Source organism: Apis laboriosa, unplaced genomic scaffold, assembly GCF_014066325.1.
Source record: "Apis laboriosa isolate Shangri-la unplaced genomic scaffold, ASM1406632v1 scaffold204_cov149, whole genome shotgun sequence".
Classification (NCBI taxonomy): domain Eukaryota; kingdom Metazoa; phylum Arthropoda; class Insecta; order Hymenoptera; family Apidae; genus Apis; species Apis laboriosa.
The window spans coordinates 979,271-1,002,117 of record NW_025222299.1 but is presented as its reverse complement, the minus strand read 5'-3'; the positions used below and the strand labels follow the sequence as shown (position 1 = coordinate 1,002,117).

Genomic DNA, 22,847 nt, shown 5'->3' with positions numbered 1-22,847 from the left:
AATAACATTATTATTGTGTACATTTTTACAAAGAATTAACTTTAACATATGCTCATTTAAAAAGAGAAAAGAAATAATTATTTTTCCTCTTATCCTATCTTTGGTTAAAGAGATTTGAAATTGTTTAAAGAGGTTAATAACACGAGGAATTTTATACTTCGTACACATTCTTCGATTGCCTGAGAAAAGATATTGTCGCATCACTGGAGATGCAACAGATAGCCGGACACGTGTCTGACCAAGAATGTTTGTATCTACTGATTTGTTAACAAAGAAAATATTATGAGTTATACGTAAGAGGTTCCAATGATATTTTATATATATATTCACGTAGACAAAAGATCGAAAAACATCTGACTCATATCATTTGCATATGTCAAGATCATTTGCACACATGTTAAATAGTTTATAAAATATTAAATATTGAACTTCTACGTTAAAAACTAATCGAAATAATAATAATAATAATAATAATAATTATCGTTTATCGATTTAATAATAGTTATTTATATAACATGTTTTTTTGGAAAATAGTTACAATTATTTTTAATTTTCAATCATTCGTATACGTAGAAACATTGGATTAAATTACAAATTAATGAATTTATATGAATAAATTCATTTTTATGAAATTTTTATAAAATTAATCATTTAAAATTGCTTATAATCGTTTGAAAATTAAAAAAAAAAATGCTCGAACAATTAAATTAATTGATTTATACATCTTTGCAGCTGTTCAATGCCATTTCCAAGAAGACGAAGATTTCGACACAATTGACATAAATTTGCTGATTCTATCGTTCGTTGATGACGACAATAGAAGTGACGAGGAACGAGTGTCGCGAAGGAATTCGAACCGGATATTCTTCAAGGTATCAACTAACATTTGAATAAATAAATTGTGATCGAAGCAAATATATATATATTAATTAACAATCATACGTAACAATCATAAATCGAGAATGAATGAACTTAGATGAATCAATATCTGAGCCAAGACGTAACACGTGTTACGCATTGTCAATTAACAATTTTCAATGACGATTCAGCCTGTTATTGAGAACTGTTAATCATGGACGTTACACGAATTGAGTTATCATTATTTGCATATCGACAATAAATGAATTAATTATTCATTGACCTATATTTAATAGAAATGTTTTTCAAATATTTTATTCGTTCTGTTTAATGAACATAGACAATGAATGAATGTTTATGATTATTAATCACGTTAATTACGCGAATATCTGAAAGAAAAAGGAAAGAGAGAGAGAGAAAAAAAATAAAGAAAAATATTTGGATATTAATAAACTGAAAATTATATTATCCGGTAATTTGCGAATTGTAAAAAAAAAAATCTTCGAGTCGAAAAACATACCTATTGCTCGACTTTTTAAGACCATTTTTTTTTTTATCTCGAAGCGTGTATAAAAGATTGTTCGACAACAAAATATTTTTATTTTCAAAGATGTCACGATATATGATCAATTCGCATATTTGTGCATGACGATGTACAATGCATCGATAAGATATTTTTTTTGTCTGATAGATTGTTATTCATTATTGTTTCGATAAGAAATGTATTAAGTGGTATTAAGTATCCGATGAAGTATTTTAACAAATATCTGATTTCATTAATGATTTTAATCAAGATAGCTACTTAATTTTTCATAAAGTTCAATAAAATCTAACCTCGATACCATATAATAATAATAAATATAGCGTAATAATATCGCATAGATATTTTGAAGTAAAAGTTATAAAATATTAAAAGTAAGTTATTATTTATGATTAATATATAATAAATTAGAATAGATTGATATAAATATAACAATTTATTTAATCAATGAGGAATAAAATAAATTAAATTGGATAAATCGATTATCATATTCAAATGTAAAGGAAAATAAAAATGGCTACGTTCAGCAATAATTTCACTGCCCCATATAAAATTATCTTATCTCTTTTCCTATCCCATCAAGCAAATATAATTATTGCTAATCTTATAATAAATAATATTAAAAATAAACTCAAAGCAGGTCACTCATTTACATATATATCTACTCTCTAAAATCTATATATATATAATTTATTTAATAGACAATAAATATAAAACAGTTTTTTAAAATATTTTAAACAATGTACAGAATTTTTTTCTGTAATTAAAAAAATTTTAAAAGTATTTTAAGTAATTTTAAAAGATTAAAAAAATTAATTAAAAGCAAATCTTTTTCAGTCAGTATTTAAATATAATTGCATGATAATATTTTTTACGTTCACGTCAATAATAATTTGTTCGTATCGCGATGAAAATAAATATAAATATATATTTTCTCTAAAATAAAAATAAATTTATTGATTCCCTTTCTTAGAAAGAAATCTTTTCTCAAACAGTTAAGAAAAAAAGAAAAGGAAAAAAGTATCATTCGACATTTTATCTTAATTAATAATTTTCTTTATAAACAATGGTATATCTAACATTAAGATATTTCTTTATTAAATTAAATTGAATTACAAAATTTCATGAATTTCGTAAATTCTCAAAATCTCACGTTATTATTTTTTAAAAAAAATAAAAAAGAAAAACAATATTCTCTTGTTTTTCACGTTAAAAATCTCTCATAATTTCGCAATCAGATCAATTTTGTATGATAATATTTTTGACATTCGCTAATTAAATGTAATATCTAATCAAAATAAGTTGGATCATATTGAGTACGCATCATCTTCGATTGGAAATCAAGTAGAAATAGATAATTATATGATAATATCCAATGTTAAGAATTTTATTAAACAGTGATCGATCTTTCCATTCGACAGATGACAATTATCTCGAAACAGTAAGTGATTTGCTTAAGCTTTTAATTCATATTTTTCCATTTTAAGTCGTCGAAAGCTGCAATGATATTATCCAATTCGTTTAGCCTAAAGTTTCGTGCCTTCTTTAAGTACCTGTTGTCAATAGGATTATTTTCGATATTGCTTTTTTAAGAAAGAAAGTGAATTTATAAATTCTTTAAGGAAAAATTAAAACAATATTAATCTAGTTATTAAAGTCTAATAATTACAGGAGAAGAAATTTAGAAATTAGAAATAATTTAGAAAAAATTATTAATTTATTAGGAGATTTAGATTCGATAAATTGATTACGAAATTGATTACGAATAAAGATGGTACTTTAAAAGATAAGAAAATTGAAATCTATGATGAAATGATTAAATAACTTTTCAAGAAATCATTGAAGAGGCGCCAAAGAGCATATACGATAATTACTTGAAAGATAATTACTTGGAAAACACGATGTAAGAGAACAAATAGAACCCAGATTTGAAAAATTTTAAATTAGAAAATACAAATATGAAAAATTTTAAAAGTTGTTAAATGCGAAAATAATTGGTTAATTAAATTACAAAACATTACAAAAGAATAAGTTTCACATCTTTAAAGCAGAAATAAATCGAATGGAATAAAATGCAAAATCTAGCATCATAAATTCTTCATCCTTCGAATTAATCACGAATTAATCGATCTTCTTCTTCAAACATTGAAAAATCTTTCAAATCCTATCTCTCTGTGACAAGACAAGAAAAATGGTGTCGTCGAGGCGTATGTAAGACGTTGAAACTGACACATTACGCCAGTTTTAAGGAAATTAGCGAGAAATACGAGAGGAGGACATCCAGCAATTTAGCACTGGATAATCGCGATAACACGAGTCGGCCGGAAGTCTCGTTAGATCACGATCTTCCGTACAATTTTACGTTTCGGCTTCTTGTCCAAAATGAAAAAAAGAAAGAAAAAAAAAAAGACTTCTTTCCTCTTCTGCTCTGAAAAAATGAGGCGTAGGAGTTTAATTTATTCGCAATAGAAAGCTTTGTACGCTAATGGACGTCGTTAGTCGAGACCGATTTGAAACGTGTTATTGTTGAGTGAATCACCTTTTTTTTTTTTTTTCTTTCTACGTAACTTCATTTAACATTTCGATGGATTTTCAAAGTGGAACGCCGTTGTTACACGGAAATTTTATCGTAAATTACTCGATACTCATGGATTATTAGGGATATCGCTAAGTAGAATAACCGGTTAATCAGGAGATTAATGGAGTTACGTGAGTTCCATTGTTTGCGATGAGCATTTGCATGTTGAACGTTTCTTCAATTTCGTTTTTTCTTTAAAAAAAGTGAATAAATATTATTAAATCGAAAATTTTATAAGAAAATTTAGGAAAATTTTATGTAATCCCTAAAATTTACAATAATATTAAATTTCCAAGGGCTATATATATATATATATATATACATAACAATATTTGTAAAAAAAATTCAGATTTAAGGAATATACAATCTAGAATAAGATAAAATAATTTATATTCATTTCTAATATTATCATACAAAAAAAATACTAATTATCGTACCTGTTTCCAACTGTTAATCAACTGTATTTATGTACATCAGCAAAACTTGTTTGCCAGATTAAATAGAAAGTTATTTTCTGATCGTCAATCGACCGATTGCTTTATTTCTTTAAAAAAAAAAAATGTAGCGAAACCAGACATATGTTCTTTTATTAATAATTTCAACATCTTTATGTTTTCAAATTGTATGGATATTTGAAATTTATGACTTTTATCTTATACAAAAAAGTAAATGATAAAATGATAAAATTTCACTGAAATGATAGTGATATTTGTTTATTGTGACGAATGAAATATTTTTCTACGAATTTATCACGAATATATTAACTACTATTTAGAATAACGTCGATCATTAAATGTATTTTTAAATTATCCTCAAATAAACTTTCAATTTTTTTTAAAAATTTCCAAAATTTCAAATATTATTATTTCCTTCGAATTTTCGCGATTTTAGAAAAAATGTTTGTAATTTTTAAATCGTGAATAATAATTTAAATTTCGAAAACTTAAAATTTTCATACAACTACTCTTAAAGTTTTTCATAAATGCAAATTTTAAGAATTTTTTGAAATTTTCAAATTCCACGAACTTCTCAATTCATCATATTGTTCTAATTTTTCAATCTTGTCGAACTCTCGATTGTATTAACATTCCATTGCATAATTACGCATATACTGTCATATATATATATACACATGCATATATATATGTACACATACATAATACAGAATCTTCTATTTAATATGCCACTTGATACACAACGCTAACACCTTCTTAATAACTAATCTTCTACATAATATACTACCCACGCTAATAACTATGTATTTACTTAATCACAGAATCAACACATTTGCCTTTAAAACAATTTTTCCTTTCTCTCTCTCTCTCTCTCTCTCTCTCTCTCTCTCTCTCTCTCTCTGAAAACGACATACATATTTTAAAAATCGCGTAACAATAATCAAATATACACTCTAATATACATACGTATATATTCTAAACAACAAGACAGATTTATCATATTTGTAACATGATTTAAACGAAATATTCAAGATTATTAACTTATAACGCAAAAAATTAATAATACTAATAAAACACGCGCGTGCAGATAGATTGTTCTCATAAAATTTAATTCTATTTAATCATACGCTGTACGATTTCTTCGTATTTACACGAAATTCTTCGATTACCAAGTGCGTGATTTATGGACATTTCGAAACTCAAGGACATATTCTATTATGAATGACCTATTTTTTTCTTTGTTATTGCTTAAAATCTATAAATATAAATATCCTTTGAAAATAATAATAATAACAAAAAGGAAAGGAAAATCAATCTATAAATATAATTTCAAGAAAATTATTAATGCATAATAAGTAACAGTAGTGTACTACTGTATTAATAAATCACAAAAAAAAAAAAGAAAGATTTTCTTCGAAATTAATAATTTTATATGTACACACGCACACATATATATATATGTATATATGATAAAATTTGTATACATAAATTCATGTATAAATGTATTATTTATAATTAAATATTTAAAACAGTTTTAATATTAGATTTATACATGTACATATATATATATATACATTCCTCTAACACGAAATCGTTGATTATCAGAAATTGAATTCCTGCAAATATTGATAGCCATGTCATAAAAATTATTACTATACGTTCCAATGATCGATAATCATAAAATATATTTAAAAAAAAAAATATATCGCGAAATAGAATAGGAGAATATTTTTACATTCCAATCATATAAATCTTTAACAATATATCTCGTAAATATATCAAAGATATATATGTATATGCAAAGGTTCGATTCTTAGTAGTCGATTGATCGACATCCAAATCGATGATTAAATCGAACGCGAAATAAATAAATTAAACCTTCAAATAACTGCATTTCGCGATACGTGAACTTTACTTCATACCGGGTCCTACATAATTTATCATCTGGAATATCTCATAGATAATATATGTAGTTACAATGTTATCTACTTGAATAACTTTGTACATCGTACTTCACTATCAAAGATTTTTATATGGTCTGGATTGATAAACACATTGTTTATTATTTCCATCATTCCACACGTGGAAGATAGACATGAAACTAGAGTCATTCAAAAAAATTCTTTTATTCAATAATATAATATAATTCAGAATAAAATTTATTAATTTAATTCATAATATTTAATTTAAGATTTAATAAAATTGTATAAATTAAATATTATTATAATAATATATAATATTTAATTAATATACATATAATTAATATCTGTAAATAAGATTACCATATTTGATTTCTTTATAATTATTTTTACTAAAACAAAGTGTTTCTTTTCATCGTCTCAAAAAAAACAATTATCATGATAATTGAGATTCAAGGTGAACATGCGAATTTGTTAACATTTAATTATCGATGATGATTATTATATAATTTTTTTTTAGTAAATCACTATCTATAATCTATTTATTATATTTTAAAAAATACGATTAAATAAAAAAAAACATATATATTAACATTTCTTGTAAGATTTACAAGAATATATACGTATCAATAGATCGATTATCATTTGGATTCAAAAATTTATTAATTTTTGCCACTATCGTAGTATTTCCTAAAAAAAAAAGTTCCATTCAAACGATTTCTTCGTTTAAATCATTATCAAGTAATATGATCTACGAAAATAAAACGAAGGTAAACAGTCAGAATGATGAGCAATCAAAGTAACAAACATTTGATATCACAGTTAACATTATTATAAGAGCAATAATTTTTTTTCTTTTCTATTTTTTACAGATAAAAATGCTAAATTTCTAGAATGAGAGTTATTTTTTCTTTTTTTGTTTTATTAAATAAAATCAATTATTTTGATTTAAATAATTGCATTGCATATGTATAGAATTGTGATATATCAAATTAAACAAAGAAATTTTATTATTAAAAAATAATATAATAACATTCATAGATTCAAATTTTAATAAAATCAACTTTGAAATATGGATCAAATGTTTAATAATTTGATATTTTAATTTTAAAATCGATTATTAATAAAAAGATTTTAAAATCGATTATCGATTTTTTCATATTGCGATCTTTCAATTGTTCGATATATCGAAAACTTTCGATTTCTCCATCTTGGAAAAGAGAGAGTTTTTCATATTTTTAAATATTATAACTCATATTTTATTTGTTATCAAATATGGATTACCTAGATTTACAGTTATCAAAACATGAATTCCTTAGCAAATTAAATTCAAATATCATAAACGACTCACAATCATCATAAACTTTCAATGATTTTAATTGCTTACATTGATATCTAAATTCACAATATAAGCATTATAAGCACAGAGATTATCGATTCTTAACATAAATTCCTATTCACTCTTTTGTACGTGCAATAATATAATGACAATTTTGTTTAAACAACTGTTTTACCGAATGTTCCGTCATGATAAATTAATGATTAATTGTGATAAAATAAATTCTTAAATCATAGAAATTGATTTAATATGAATAAACATTTCAAAACAAATGAAAAATATTTCGTTCGATAATTTTAATAAAATCTTAAAACTTGATACAATGCGAAGGCAGAAAGGAGGTGAAAGTAACCTAAACAAAGATTTCTTGGCAATAATACCAACTGTCATTGCAAACAATGATATCACGTCTTAAAACCAGATAGATATTACTTTATTTTTCTTTTTAAAAATCTCAAATCTAATAAATCGCAAAAAAATTAGAATTCATAAAAAAAAAAAAAAAAGAATGGAACAAAAATCTCACGATAATAACCAATACGAAGGATACATAGTTTCACTGACCGTTCGAACAATAGCTTCTATTAAGTTCAACTTCACTTCTATTAAATTTCACGTTCAAATGATGCAAATCTCAAAACGAAAGAAAAAATCTATTAAGATTTTGAATTTGGTATCGAATATGAAAAACTTATTCTAATTTAAATCATGTATTTTTCTTAAAACGCGAACATTGGTATCACTTTAATATATATATATATCTTCGATTAATGTTATCCTTCAATAGAATTTTTCATTCAGATGCAAATTTTCTTTTTATATTTACTACAAAATTCACAAATGATTGGCAATAATCGTGTAAATATAACTAAAAATTAACAATTAACCGACATTATCAATTAAAATCGTTAACCTATCCTTCGATTTAATATCATGATCGATTGAATCATCGTTTTTCTAATTCGATTATTTCGAGATATAAGTTAAAGAAAATTCGATTATATTGGCTCTTAGAATTATACAATAAAATATTTGAAGTGAAATATTATAATTTTATACTAATTTTTATTAATTCAATAAATATATTTCTTTTACAGATTATTAACTTTATTATTAATGTGTCTCATAAAATTATTTCATCTTATTGAGAAGCAGAAAAGAAATAAGTGTGAAGTGAGCCACTTATTATGACCATAGTACATCATACTATATCAAGCAGTTTGATCTGTGAAAACAAACTCAACTGAAATAAAAGTGAAATGAAAATTTCTCAAACTGAAATAAAACTCAAATATTGATCAAATTAAATTTAAATTATATCATTAATATATAATGAATATGTTAAATTTCGTTAGTGTGAACATTAATTAACATAATATAAACAAAGCATAAAGGAATCAAATTAATATTATTAATTCGTTTAACGATTAACTTCTATTCTAACAATTTTCTATCGATACAGGTAATTTAAATGATAACAATCATTTTATTCAAATGATCCATGCATAGAAAACAAGAAAAGAATATTAATAAATGTAAAAATGTCATGTGCAAGAAAGGTAAACAGAAGCAAATGGAATAAAGTAAATTATACGTAGATACAATGTCACTTACCGTACTCGAGGTAAATCCCAAATTATCGTGCGACATTCTGGCGGGTCACTTCTGTACACACCGAAGAATGAGATGAGAAAACAGACAAAGAAAGATGAAGAATTCACCTGAAAGTGGTGTGTCAAAAAGAAAAAAAATATGTAAGCCACACGATGCAAGCACGGAACAAGGTTAAGGTAAATGAGAACGCGAAGCAGCGAAAGATGCGAAAAAGGACAACCGGTTTCAGTTTGTTATGGTACGATGCATTATTGTGTTGCGACAGGTACGGCCGCCGCAACTCGACTGATCAGGGTTCGCGCCAAGTATTATTTATATAGCATCATACCACACATACGGCACACCGTACTCGTTGCCATTTCGTTTGCTGGTCACTCACGGCATGATTCGGACGAGCGACGATGCGGCTCAAGTACCTTACGAAGTCTACTTGACACGCGATCTAACAATAAGTAAGACGAGTCGGTTTACCTCAGAAACACTTTGCCTTCTGTAAATTTCCACTATATATAAATACGATGACATTTTTGATATTTTGGGAATATCAATGCCATTACCGCCAATTTTCCAATCGGTAATAAAACGATAGCACTCTGTAAAAACATATTCCTTTGAAAAGCATTTAAACATGATGTTATAATTTTCTTGTTTCTTTCTCATTAATCATTTGCCTTTGATTCTTATTCTAGTCGCATCACATTATTGATAAGACTATATAATGTGATGCGACATCGTACTCAATTACAACGCAATCAATTTTATTACTGTAAACGTTGATAGCATTAAAAATTAATATGTAATTCGATATAGGAAGATTAATAGAGAACTCGATATTTGTCTTGATAATGAAAATTATACAGCGCGTAATGAATAAATATCTGCTTATAATCATTGATATTAACTGAATCGGAAACTAGCGATAACTTTCATTTAATAATAAGTTAATTAAAATAGAATTTATTTAGAATTGATAAATAATAACAATTAATTATAATTCAAATATATATTCATATGTAAAAATATTATCATATTTTAATTTATCATAATAATTTGTAAATAAAAAACTAAAATTTATTTACTCATAGATCATCTGAGACAAGAATAATATTATCATGAGATGAAATAGTTATCGAATTTATTATTTGTTATTCTGAGCTGAATTTTAAAAATCTTAAAGCATTTCTTTAATTATTCTAATTGATTAGCAATTTTCAATAATTAAAAAATAATAAATTATCATATTAATTGCTATTTTTATTTATATTTTCTATATGAATAAAATGATATTTTATATTCGTTAACCAAATAAATATAACAAATAATAATAATAAAGAGGAAAATAAAAAGATTGCCAAATCCTGATTGTCATTTTTTTTAATTTTATCGTCTATTTAAATATTTCTATAGAAAATATTTATAATATATTTTTTTTCTTTCTAATTTTTATTAAAGTTTTTTTAACAAATTAAATATTTTATCCTATTTTATATCATTGTTTTAAAAATAAGTATAATGATAATATTTTTATATAATAATTTAATGTAATAATAAATACATAAAAAATTAATCATTAATTTGATCAATAATAATTTTCTAAAAAAAAATTTTTAAAAATTCATTCTACAAAATATTAATTTTTGTCATGCTATTTATCTCTCAATATATCATTGTATCTTTATTTAAAGATATGAAAAAAGGCAAATATTAATTTATTAATAATCTGTTGCAAATTTGATGCATGTTTTATTTTTAACTGTTTCAAAATACTAGAAACGTGGGATCCCCTTTACCACTGCTTTCCTGTTATACTTTGTATATTTCGTTTTTCATTTTTTTTTTTTTTTTTCTATTCTTCATTTATCCTTCTATTTTTGTCTTTCACATTTAATTTTTTATTTTTCTTCGTGCTCTTTTTTTAATTTTGTATTTTGATAATAATGAATCTTTTTGACCAAGGAAAACAATACATTGTGATAAAATATTAAAATTATTTCATAAATAATGTTATAAATTTATGAATTATTTGCAAATAAAATTACATATTTTATACATGTTTTCTATTTGACTAGATTTCACTAAAGATTTTCATTTGATAATTAGAGTTATAACTACAAACAATTATAAAATATTATCGAAGTAATATTATAGGAAAGTTCTTATTCTCTTAAATTTTTTGATAATAGTTCTATCAAATTTTATTACTTTAGATTTTGATCGGGGAAACTTGCGGCTTTTAATTTACGTCATAGATTATTGACACTAAAAAGTATCAGATAAACATAGAATTATCGTATGTAGTTTGTGTAACAAATCGTTATTTCTAATGAAAAATAATATTTAAAACATTAAATTTAATTATTATATTATAAATAATGATATTTTTAAATTTGAAAAATATTTCAGGAATTTTTTTTTTATTGTTATGCAATTTTAATAGTATATTGAGATCTCAATTTTAGATAAATTATTAAGAAAATCTATTTATTAAAAAAGTATGTTTTAAAATTGTTAAAATATATTTATAAATTTGAATTTTCGTGTATTTAATAGAATATAATGAAAAAATATAAAATTAATTATATAATTTATACAAAAATGAAGTTATTTGTTCAGGAATGTATGTAATGCTAAATAATTTAATCATTTATATATAGTTTAATCATTTCTCTTTCGTTCATTTAACATATAATGAACAATCTTTCGATAAAAAGAATTGAAAAGTTTATAATTTACATATAAATAAACATAAAAATAGATAAATAATTCAAATTCATTTCTGATAAAAAAAAATTCATTTCTGAATAAAAAAGATAAAAATGATGATGAATTTAAAAAAAAAATTAGAATATTTACATAACTTATTATTTTTTAAAAATTATATTAAAATAAATTAAATTGGATAATTTTTACAAATAGAAAATAATGGAGAAAACAGATCAAAATCATATCAATTTAAATTTCAAATAATTATATAATATTATTTCCATAATTTAAATAGTAAATATAATTACTAAATATTTTAAAAATTCATAATTTCTAAAATAGGTGCTTTTATTATTTTTATTATTTGATTATAAATTCTTAATTTATTTAATTTTTTTTAAATTTATTAAATTTTTCGTAATATCCAATCAAATACAACCGTATATTTTATAAGATAATAAATTAATTCTGATAAAAGGTGTATAATATCTTTAATGGTTTTGTACAAAGATCAAGTTATTTGTTTAGGAATGTGTATATAGTAATATCAAATAGTTTGACATTGTTTATGAATTTCTTCTTTTTGTTCATTTTCTTTCGGCATTCTTTTATTTTTGTGTAAGTATTAAATATTGTGCAGTCTTAATCATTGTTTTAAATTTTCTAAAAATATATCATTAAATATTACAATGTAGATATCGGACACAAAATATATGAATAAATCTAAACTATAAATTAAAAAATGATGAAATATATAAGTGATGTACAAAATGTCAAAATTAATTAAGTTCCACAATTCACAAATAATTTAAATTGTGCACACATTTTTAAATTTCACGTATGCAATGATTAAATAAAAAAAGCAAAAGTTTCACTTATGATAATTAATAATCAAATATAAAATATAATCTTAAGACAATTTTTATATTACTTTTTTTTATTTTCTTCTTTTCTTTTTTCGTTCCTTTTTTTTTTAATTCTTTAAAGTGCAATTGCGATACTAAACTTTATCACAAAGATTAAGGATGCATATAAAAATGCTAGCAAAAAATATGTTTAGATAAATTATCACTTTCAAAATTCTATATTACAATTTTCTTCACTGTTTAATAATCCATTACTCGTTCTTGCATTTTTCACGGGAGATAGCGATAACGATCTATTATGATCCAATCCTAATGTCATCTTAAGTAATTTTAACACACTCTTCTTATCTGTACTTTCATTTTCTACAAATAATAATATACATTATATTCATACATTACATTATAACTATAATATATATATATTATATATATTACATTAAAATAAAATTAAAAAAAGAAAATTAGCACTTACCTTCATCACCAGTAATCTGTTGTTCAAGATGTAATTTATCTTGAGCTATTTCATACATGCCTTCTTCTATAGTATCTTCACTTAATAATCTAATTATACTAACTGGTCTGAAAATTTGAATAGTTTATAACATATTTTTATATGTTTATAACTTTTATCTTTTTTAATATTATTCAGTAATTAAAAACATACCTTTTTTGACCTACTCTATGACAGCGATCTTCCGCTTGCTTATCATTATACGGATTAAAATCAATATCATGTATTATAACAGTATCGGCAGCTGTTAAATTGATCCCCAAGCCTCCAGCTTTTGTAGATAGTAAAAATATGAATATATTTTCGTCTTCCATATATTGATTTATCAGACACTGTCTATCAGTTACTGGTGTACTTCCATCTAATCTATTTTCATAAAGGATTAAAAATAATAAAAAATATAAACAATAAAAACTTTAAAACAGACCTTAAATACGTTTGTCCTCTAATTGTTAAATATTCTTCTAAAATATCTAATATCATTGTAAATTGACTGAAAATTAACACTCGATGTCCTTCTTCTTTTAACTTCGGTAACAATTCGTCCAAAATCTTTAACTTTCCAGCTTCAGGAATAAGTTCTTGAGGTAAACCTAGTCCAGCTATGCTCTTATATGTTCTTGTTAATTGATTTATTTGATAATCTGACATCCACTGTAAATCCTCAAATATAAAATCTGCATTTTTCTGCTTATATGAATGCTCTTTTGCTAATCTACTCGATATTACCTAATATAAAATTGTAAAAAATTTAAATTTCATATTATAAATTCATTCGTATTAAAGTGATAAATATATTTTTATTATTTTTAAACTATAAATATACTTTTAACTTGGATTTGTTGTAATAATCTCGCACTAAAAGCGGATGATTAGCCAATTTTCTTAACTGCATCATCATTCCAATACCGTTAACCTCCGTGCTTTGATCAGCTTCGGCCGAAAATTCGGCAATTAAATTAGTATACATTTTTTGTTGCTTCTCTATCATTGGACATTTAATCATTCGTTCTTTTTTTTCTGGTAAATCTCTAAGAACTTCAGCTTTCAAACGGCGAAGCACAAATGGTCTCATGATTTGCTTTGCATTTTTCACTTGTTCTTGTTCAAACAATGGCTGTTCAGCATTTTTCTTAACTGATGGTAATTTCTAATAATAATGTAAAATTAAATGTTATATAAATGTATAACTATCTTATATAAATATTATTATTATACTTAATACCTACAGGATTCTTTGAAAATAAACTCTTTAAATCAGCTTGTTTACCAGCAAATAGTGAAGGCATCACAAATATTAAAAGAGACATCAATTCCAATAAATTATTTTGCAAAGGAGTACCCGTTAGGAGAATTCGATGTTTAGCCTGCAAAATAATCAGAATTATGTAATTTTATTTATTTTTTTAGAAAAACATATGTGTACATAATATAATATACGTACATTAATCCTAACAAGGTTTTCATATCTGATAGTACCCATATTTTTTAACATATGAGCTTCATCGAAAACAACATAATAGAGAGGCATAACACGAAATAATCTCCGTTCTTCCGGTGTACTACTAATTAAATTATACGTAGTTAATAAAACATCCACATCATCCAAATCACCATTTCGCCAACCAAATCTCATTTCTTTTCGTTCTTCTTGAGTGCCATAATATTGTACAACTTTTAAATCAGGAGACCATCTTTCTAATTCATTATTCCAATTTTCTATGTAAATGGAAGCGAAAAATTTTATAAATAAAAATAATATAAATTAAAGAAATCTATAATATTTATTTACCCATTGTTGAACTCGGAACAACGATTAAGTGTGGTCCATCTTTCTCGCCTTTGAGACCAGCTTCTTTTAAATATGTAAGAAAAGCTATTACTTGAACTGTTTTTCCTAAACCCATCTCATCCGCAAGTATACCATTAACATTTTGTGCATGCATTACAGCAAGCCAATTTAATCCAACCATTTGATATGGTGCTAACTTTAAATCTGGTGATAATCCTTTTGGTTGCCTTGTAATAGCTGATGCTCCTGCAGCAACAGCCCTTTCAATATTTGTAGACAAACGTAGACATTTCTTCATAAGAGCTTCTACTGCATGTCTAGTAGCTAGCAATTCCTATTTTATTATAATAAAAGAATTTAATATAAAATATATATTTAATATAAAATAATAATATAAATATATATTTAATATAAAATATATATATTTATATTTACATATATAATATATATATACAATATACAAAATATATTTTTTATTATTTTTATTTTTTTTTTTTTTTTATATAAAAATATATTTTTTTTATTTTATTATATTTTATATATTTAAATAGAACTATTTGCAATAAATATAATTATTATTGTTAAATCTCTCTACAAAATTTTTCCAATAATATATTACAATAATTCTTAGATTATTAAATTTTATAATTCAATCTAAATGGAAATTAAAATTATTACAATAATTTCTTGAATTATTTACCTGTGCTGAATTCAAAAGCTCTGTATCTAGATACTTATTGTTTTGGAATTTTTGAACTATGTCTATCCAATTTTCAAATGGCCTTGCTTCTATAATAGCATTTGCTTTTTTTTGAGAACATTGAGACATCAATAGTAATTCTGATGTAAGAGCATTTTGCATAAATTCTAAGACTGCTTTCTTATCAGCAGTAAGCTCATTAGATATTTCAATATCTGAATCTTCATCACTATAAAAATTAAAAAATAAATACTAAAATTAAAACATAACTTTCAGATACATACCTATCAAATACTTTATCTTTAAAACTTGCTTCATCTGAATCAATATCTATATCTTCTTCAGTGTTTAATTTTCTTCTTTTTTTCTTATTGATTCTTGAAGAATTTTTAAAGGTTCTTTTCCGACTATGTCTGGAAATTTCATCACCTTCTTCATTATTCCAATTTATATTATTAGGTATATCCTGTACAGTAATGAATAAATAGTCTTATTTAATATGATTATTCATTATTAAAATAAAAGATATCATTATATATATATATAATCATTTAATAAATTAAGTTAAGCATAATTATATTTAATATTTCATTATTATTAATATTTTAATTAAGCATATACTTTATAATAATGAAATTATAGTCAATAGTTACCTTCTCTATAGAATCTAAGGAATTAGTTTCTTTAGTACTACCAGCATCACTATCGCTATCTTCAATTATATTCACTGCCTTACGTCTAAATTGTATCTCAGATCCCATTAAATTACTATCATCATCCGCTAAATAAAAATACTATGATTATTTATTTATAATTTCATTGCAAAACAATCAATAATATTATTTCTATCTACAACTAAAAAAAGACAAGTATATTTTTTTCTATGTTCTTTATTTTTAATTTTAAATACAAGATATAAATTTAAAAAAATATAATAGTCATATTAGAAATTATTCTTGAATAACATAACAAGAAATGGACACCGGTTTTATTGACCTAAAAATTAGAATTCGAAAATAAAAAAACTCTTACACATATTCGATGGTTTCAGTTGTTTCTTCTGAAATCGAAATTGTCGTAAGTTTCCCGAAAGACTTGAACTGCTTGCATCTGTTTTCGGTGAATTCGAATCCGACATCTCGTTAAACGAATGAGAGACGCTGGCGAAAACACATTTTTATGAAGGCAGCTTTTAAACTTGTTTGACAGGTGCATTCGTAAAAGCTCCGAACTAAGAAAAGAGATAGATGTCCAACAGGTTAATATAATTACCTATTTCCTTATAATTTCATGTATTTCATTTTTGAATTTTTAATGATTTACAATCTTTTAAATCTTAAAATAATTAAATCTTTTTATGACCATTTATTATTTTTTATTTTACAGGAATCAAATAAAAAAAGGATATTAAAACTTATTTTATTTGAGAAAAGTTATTAACTATACAAAGTATAATTAATAAATTAATGTATAAATGAAATAAATTTATTATAATTACAAATCATTTGAATGATAATATAATCATATAATATCTTTTTTATGCAATTTTTTTAAAAAATAAATATTTGATAATTAAAATTGATAATTGAAATCAATAATTACATCAAAAATTTTAATTATATTATAAAGACTTGTTCAATATACATTATATCTATTCTTCCAAATTTTTTAAATAATAAAATTTAATAAAAAGAGTTAATAATATAATTTTATATACTTACATATGTACATATATATATATATATATGTATATATATATATTTTTAAATATATAATGTATATGTAAAAATTTTTCATACGATTTCACCCAAAAGATTTCGCAATTATAATATTCGTTTACTATTATGTCAATTATATTGTAACTATGCACGTCATGCAGTATGTTAATCATATGAAATTTTGTTTAACTTCTGCTAGCTGTCAATTGAAACATTTATCTTCATGTTAATCAAAACTGATTTAAATAATAGCAGCATGTTTAGATATGTTATATGCATAAAAAACAATAGAAAAATATAAGATGTTGTTGTATACTTTAGTAGGAGGTTATATGTTAACGTCAATGATACTTTTTAAATATCCAACGTTATTACATAAAAAGAAACAAGTGAAATTTATGTGCCATCATATCAGCCACAGAGGTGGTACGTTTTCGAATTTTCAGTGATTCAATAATTGATATTATTACATACATAAAAAATACATTTCTTAACAAAAAAAATTATTTTTCAGGGGCAGGTGAAGGATACGAAAATACAATGCACGCCTTTAAACGGTTAGTTTAAACTTTTACTTATTATCTCATAATTATTAAGCACAATGATTAAATATAACAAAATGATAATTAAAATGAAATAATAATAAATTAAATAGAATAATAAAGTATTACTTTAAATGATTATTTTTATACTTTTAATTACATATAATAATTTTTAAAACGTTTTCTTGTTTATTTCAGAGCTGTGGCAGTTGGTACAGAAATGTTAGAATTAGATTGTCATTTAACAAAAGATGGACAAGTAGTTGTATCACATGATCACAATCTTTTACGTAGTACAGGTACAAATAAAAGTATTTCAGAAATGAATTACAGAGATCTACCTCTATTAAAACCACGTCTTCCAATAGATTTTGATCCAGGTATATTTATATAGTTTTTAAAATTATTTATGTTTGAATAAAATGATTTAAAAACTATAGTTTCATAGATGTAGAATATGTTGGTACAGAAAAAGAAGAAGATAGACGATTTGCATTATTGAAAGAAGTATTTGAAGCATTTCCCAATATACCAATTAATATTGACATTAAAGTTAATAATGATGAACTTATAACAAAAGTATCAAATTTAATCAAAGAATATAACCGAGAAGAATATACTGTATGGGGAAATTTTAGTGATGAAATAACACAGAAATGTTTTAAAACGGTATTTAATGTATATATATTAAAGTTAGATAATGTATATATATTAAGATAGATTAAAATACTAAGTCATAATAATATTAATTTCAATTATTTTTTCCACAGAATCCTAATGTAAATTTATTATTTTCTATGAGACGTGTAACTCTATTAATAGTTTTCTTATACACTGGTTTATTACCATTTATACCTTTAAAAGAAACACATTTGGAGATATTTCTACCTTCTATTTATTTGAGGTGCTTTGAATGTTTTATTTGATAATTTATTTATTTAAATTACTCAACATTTATTGCTTTGTTACAGATGTAAAGGAAATCCGAATCCAACATATTTACCTTTGGAAAAAGTAATTGTAAGAACTCTTAATGTACTTCTAATAAGACGATGCTTATTTAATCATTTAAGAGCTCGTGGTATACATGTAAGTTGTTTTTGAATTATAAATCAGAATATTTTAAAAACACATTTAAATATTAAGGAAATATATATATTAAATATATATATATTAAAATATTGAAATGTACTTTTACAGGTTTATTTTTGGGTTTTAAATAAAGAAGAAGAATTTAAGAAAGCTTTTGATCTTGGAGCTACTGGTGTAATGACAGATTATCCTACAAAATTGAAATTATTTCTAAATAATTTTTCTATTGAGTAAGATATTAAATACAGTGAATACAAGCGATATTAATATATATTAGATACATAAAATATTCATTGATTTATTTCCAAGGAATATATATATACTATTATAAAATATTACAAAAAAAGTAAAACCTTTAGACAAACAAATGCTATAAATTATGAAAAATATATTTTTATTCCATGCACATATTAATAATAATTAAGTAAGTAAAAATAGCTTATTTTTAAAAAAAATTGCATATAGCACAAGCAAAAATAAACTTCAAAAATTGCATAATAAGCTTATTATAATAAAACAATTTATATACTATTTAAAATAAAAAATATAAAATTATTCAAATTATAAAATTATTAAAATATAAAATATTCAAAAAATATTCATAGATATTGATAAAAATATGTTGATAATCTCAAAAACATTTTTGGCCATATTCAAAAAACTCGATATTTCAATATGTTTGAAATAAAAAGTTCAATAACTGTAAAGATATTTTTATAAAATGATTATTAATTTAAATTTTCACATATTAATATAATTAATTAATGTAAAACATATTTTATCATTATGTCAACTAAATATTAATTCGTATTTATATAACTTTAAATATTAATTCGCATTTATTGCATGATTAATATTATTTTACTATTTTATACGTACTAAAACAAACAAATTAAGATCCAAAGTCGTTAATAAGTCGTAAGTATATAATTATTGATATCGCACATAAATTTTTATTATTTATATAAAATTTGTTGCAGTATACATACACATTTATAAGTAAAGATATATTAACAAATTTGTGAATAATTTCTGCCAAAAAATTATTTTTTTAATTTAATTTATATTTATTAAAAAGGCAATTCAAAGTTTTAAAAAAATATATATCGCACATATATAAGAATTTATATATCGTTATTTTTGTTCTAATACCACTAATACTAAAATTTTAATCACTAATATTAATACTAGAATTTTTAAAGAAATTTGAATTTTGAATATTTCTATATTTAATTTTGAATAATTTAATATGAAAAATAAAAAAAATATTTGCAAATTTAATTTATAATTAACTAAAATTAGATTTTTGTTAAAATTAGATATTTATCTAATTAAAATAGCATACGTAAGAAAATAAATAAATTATATATCAATAATTATAAATATCTTTATATAGAATTGTTCATGATGATTAAAAATTAAATCAGATATGTGATATTAGAATGAAAGAATCGATATATATAAAATATAAAGATAAATAGGAAAGTTGAATATACAAAATAGAGAAACGAAAAATTAAATCGCTAAAAAAATATTGAACTTATTAATGTAATAAATAATATAATATCACTTTTTTGCATACAATTTCAAAGATACATGAATTTTCAAAAAAATTCATAATATTTCAAATTAGATCATATAATTTTGTTTAATAAAAAAAAACAAATGAAACATGAAAACCAAATAGAATACGAACTTTAAAACTGTTATAATTTAAATTATTAATATAATTGAAATTTTACAAAAAATCTAATAGGAACTAAAAAAAAAAACTATCAAAATTAAATTTGTACTAAATGAGTAAAAAAATCGTACGTATATTGTGCTGTCCTGTTATTCATTTTCTTATTTCTGCACAATATATACAGATATGGAAATGATCATATATAATTGTTATTAGAATTAATTATAAAATGTAAGAAATCATTTATTATTTGATTACAATGAAAAATGTTATGGATTTTAAAATAATTTATTATTATTATTTCAAAATTTATAATTCATTATTTTAGAAATTACTTAAATAATATATTCCTTTCTATCAGTATTATAAAAAAAATTATCTAGTATTAAAAAAAAAACAAAAAATATAAGAAGTTATTATCTATTATATTTTAAGTTTTGTACTGTCTTAATTGTCATTTCGAGAACAAATAGTTTGCAAACGGTTCTTAATTACAACTTGTACAGAAAGAATATTTATATTATGTATAAATATCTGTACTTTTATATTTGGAATAAATTGTAACATGCTTATAAACTTTTATAATTTGATAATTTGTATATAAAATAATGGAAAAATCGCATCTTTCGATCAATAATTATTATTATATTATATTTTTATATACTTGTTATTGTTGATTCTTTGTGTAATTTTGAAAATTTTTTCGTATTCGCATATTTATACTATTTATTCAGTTTTGTATTGCACAATTTAATGTAGAACAATTTTATAAGAAATATATTTTATTTAAATATATAAATATCTATAAAAAAAATTCTTTTGTATTCTTTTCCTAAATATTTATAATTATTGTTTGTACTTAAGATTTATTACATTTATGGTATAATATAGATTTTGGTTTCTGAGTACAATCATTAGGCATTTGTGTATAAGTAAATACTTTGCCTTTACAATAACAACAAAATTGTTTAGAAGGATGAGAATCATTAAAATGTTTTTTTATAAAAGAATGATTTTCAATAACCATACTCATATTGCAAATATCACAATATATTTTTGTTGATCGAAATCTTGAGTGTACTGAATCAGTATCAGTGCGTTGACTCAATCGATCTGAATATTTATGACTTGAATTAGTTGCTTCAATATTTTGTGAAGACATTTTATTCCTATAATAGAAAATAATTATTACAACAAATAATATTTAATTACAACAAATAATTATAATATAATTTTATATCTTAAAATGATTATATGAAATTTATAAATATATTTCTTATATGAAATAAAAAATATTAAAATTTATCGTATAAATATATTTAAAAAAATATATTTAAAGTTTTATTTTAATATTAAAAAATACATATATATTAATTTAATATAACAAAGATTTTAAAATAAATAAATTGACTATTGTAAAACTTATTTTATCATTATGTCAACTAAATGTTAGCTTAGAATATAATTTAAAAAGTAAAATAAAAATTACAATTATTATAAAAATACATATATTTTCAAATATTTTTGAATTTTATTTTTTATATAGGTTAGAAAATTATAACCTCAAATCATATACTTACATGAGATTTTCTTTTATTAATTATTAGTGACCATAATAATTAGTCTTCATTAATTAACATACTTGTTTATTTTATTATATTATCAAATATAATAGTAACTGTATCATTTATAATTATTTCTTATCTTTTATCAATATTTTATAATAAAATCATATTAGTACCAATTTCATTCACACATTTATAGACAACAATGAAAAGTGATAAATGAAATTATGATTAATCAACTAACTTTATGATTCATTACTTTTATATTTTAACATAAAAAATCTTAAAATAAATTTTATCTTAACATAAAAACATATCTTATTTAATAAATTTCTTATTTAATAAATTTTAATATCATAAAGATAAATAA

The 22,847-nt window shown here is 22.4% G+C and overlaps 3 protein-coding genes across 4 annotated transcripts in view; 1 reads left to right on the top strand and 2 right to left on the bottom strand.

The window, feature by feature from the left end:
- LOC122712701 (proton-coupled amino acid transporter-like protein CG1139) overlaps positions 1-9,593 on the bottom strand; it is a 28,097-nt gene extending 18,504 nt beyond the window's left edge. The window contains exon 1 of the mRNA XM_043932508.1: positions 9,305-9,593. Coding sequence (XP_043788443.1) covers positions 9,305-9,340 — 36 coding nt within the window. The 5' untranslated portion in view covers positions 9,341-9,593. The remainder of the gene's footprint in view (positions 1-9,304) is intronic.
- Positions 9,594-12,876: 3,283 nt separating this feature from the next.
- LOC122712625 (SWI/SNF-related matrix-associated actin-dependent regulator of chromatin subfamily A containing DEAD/H box 1 homolog) lies at positions 12,877-17,689 on the bottom strand. Its single transcript, XM_043932419.1, has 13 exons — positions 17,598-17,689; positions 16,909-17,107; positions 16,530-16,657; positions 16,161-16,342; positions 15,877-16,105; positions 15,177-15,510; positions 14,829-15,103; positions 14,614-14,751; positions 14,211-14,534; positions 13,812-14,113; positions 13,538-13,750; positions 13,346-13,452; positions 12,877-13,236 (listed from the first exon to the last, which is right to left on the bottom strand). The coding sequence occupies exons 2-13, from the start codon at positions 17,012-17,014 to the stop codon at positions 13,082-13,084; spliced, it is 2,493 nt and encodes an 830-aa protein (XP_043788354.1). The 5' UTR covers positions 17,015-17,107; positions 17,598-17,689; the 3' UTR covers positions 12,877-13,081.
- A 44-nt stretch (positions 17,690-17,733) lies between these two features.
- Positions 17,734-19,541, top strand: LOC122712624 (lysophospholipase D GDPD1-like). 2 transcript variants are annotated; one of them, XM_043932418.1, is made up of 7 exons: positions 17,734-18,020; positions 18,109-18,151; positions 18,335-18,516; positions 18,606-18,805; positions 18,907-19,040; positions 19,108-19,225; positions 19,337-19,541. In XM_043932418.1, the coding sequence occupies exons 1-7, from the start codon at positions 17,897-17,899 to the stop codon at positions 19,460-19,462; spliced, it is 927 nt and encodes a 308-aa protein (XP_043788353.1). In that variant the 5' UTR covers positions 17,734-17,896; the 3' UTR covers positions 19,463-19,541. The 2 variants fall into 2 exon arrangements, with proteins under 2 accessions (XP_043788353.1, XP_043788352.1); XM_043932417.1 differs by having other exon boundaries at positions 17,739-18,020; positions 18,585-18,805.
- Positions 19,542-22,847: the final 3,306 nt, after the last annotated feature.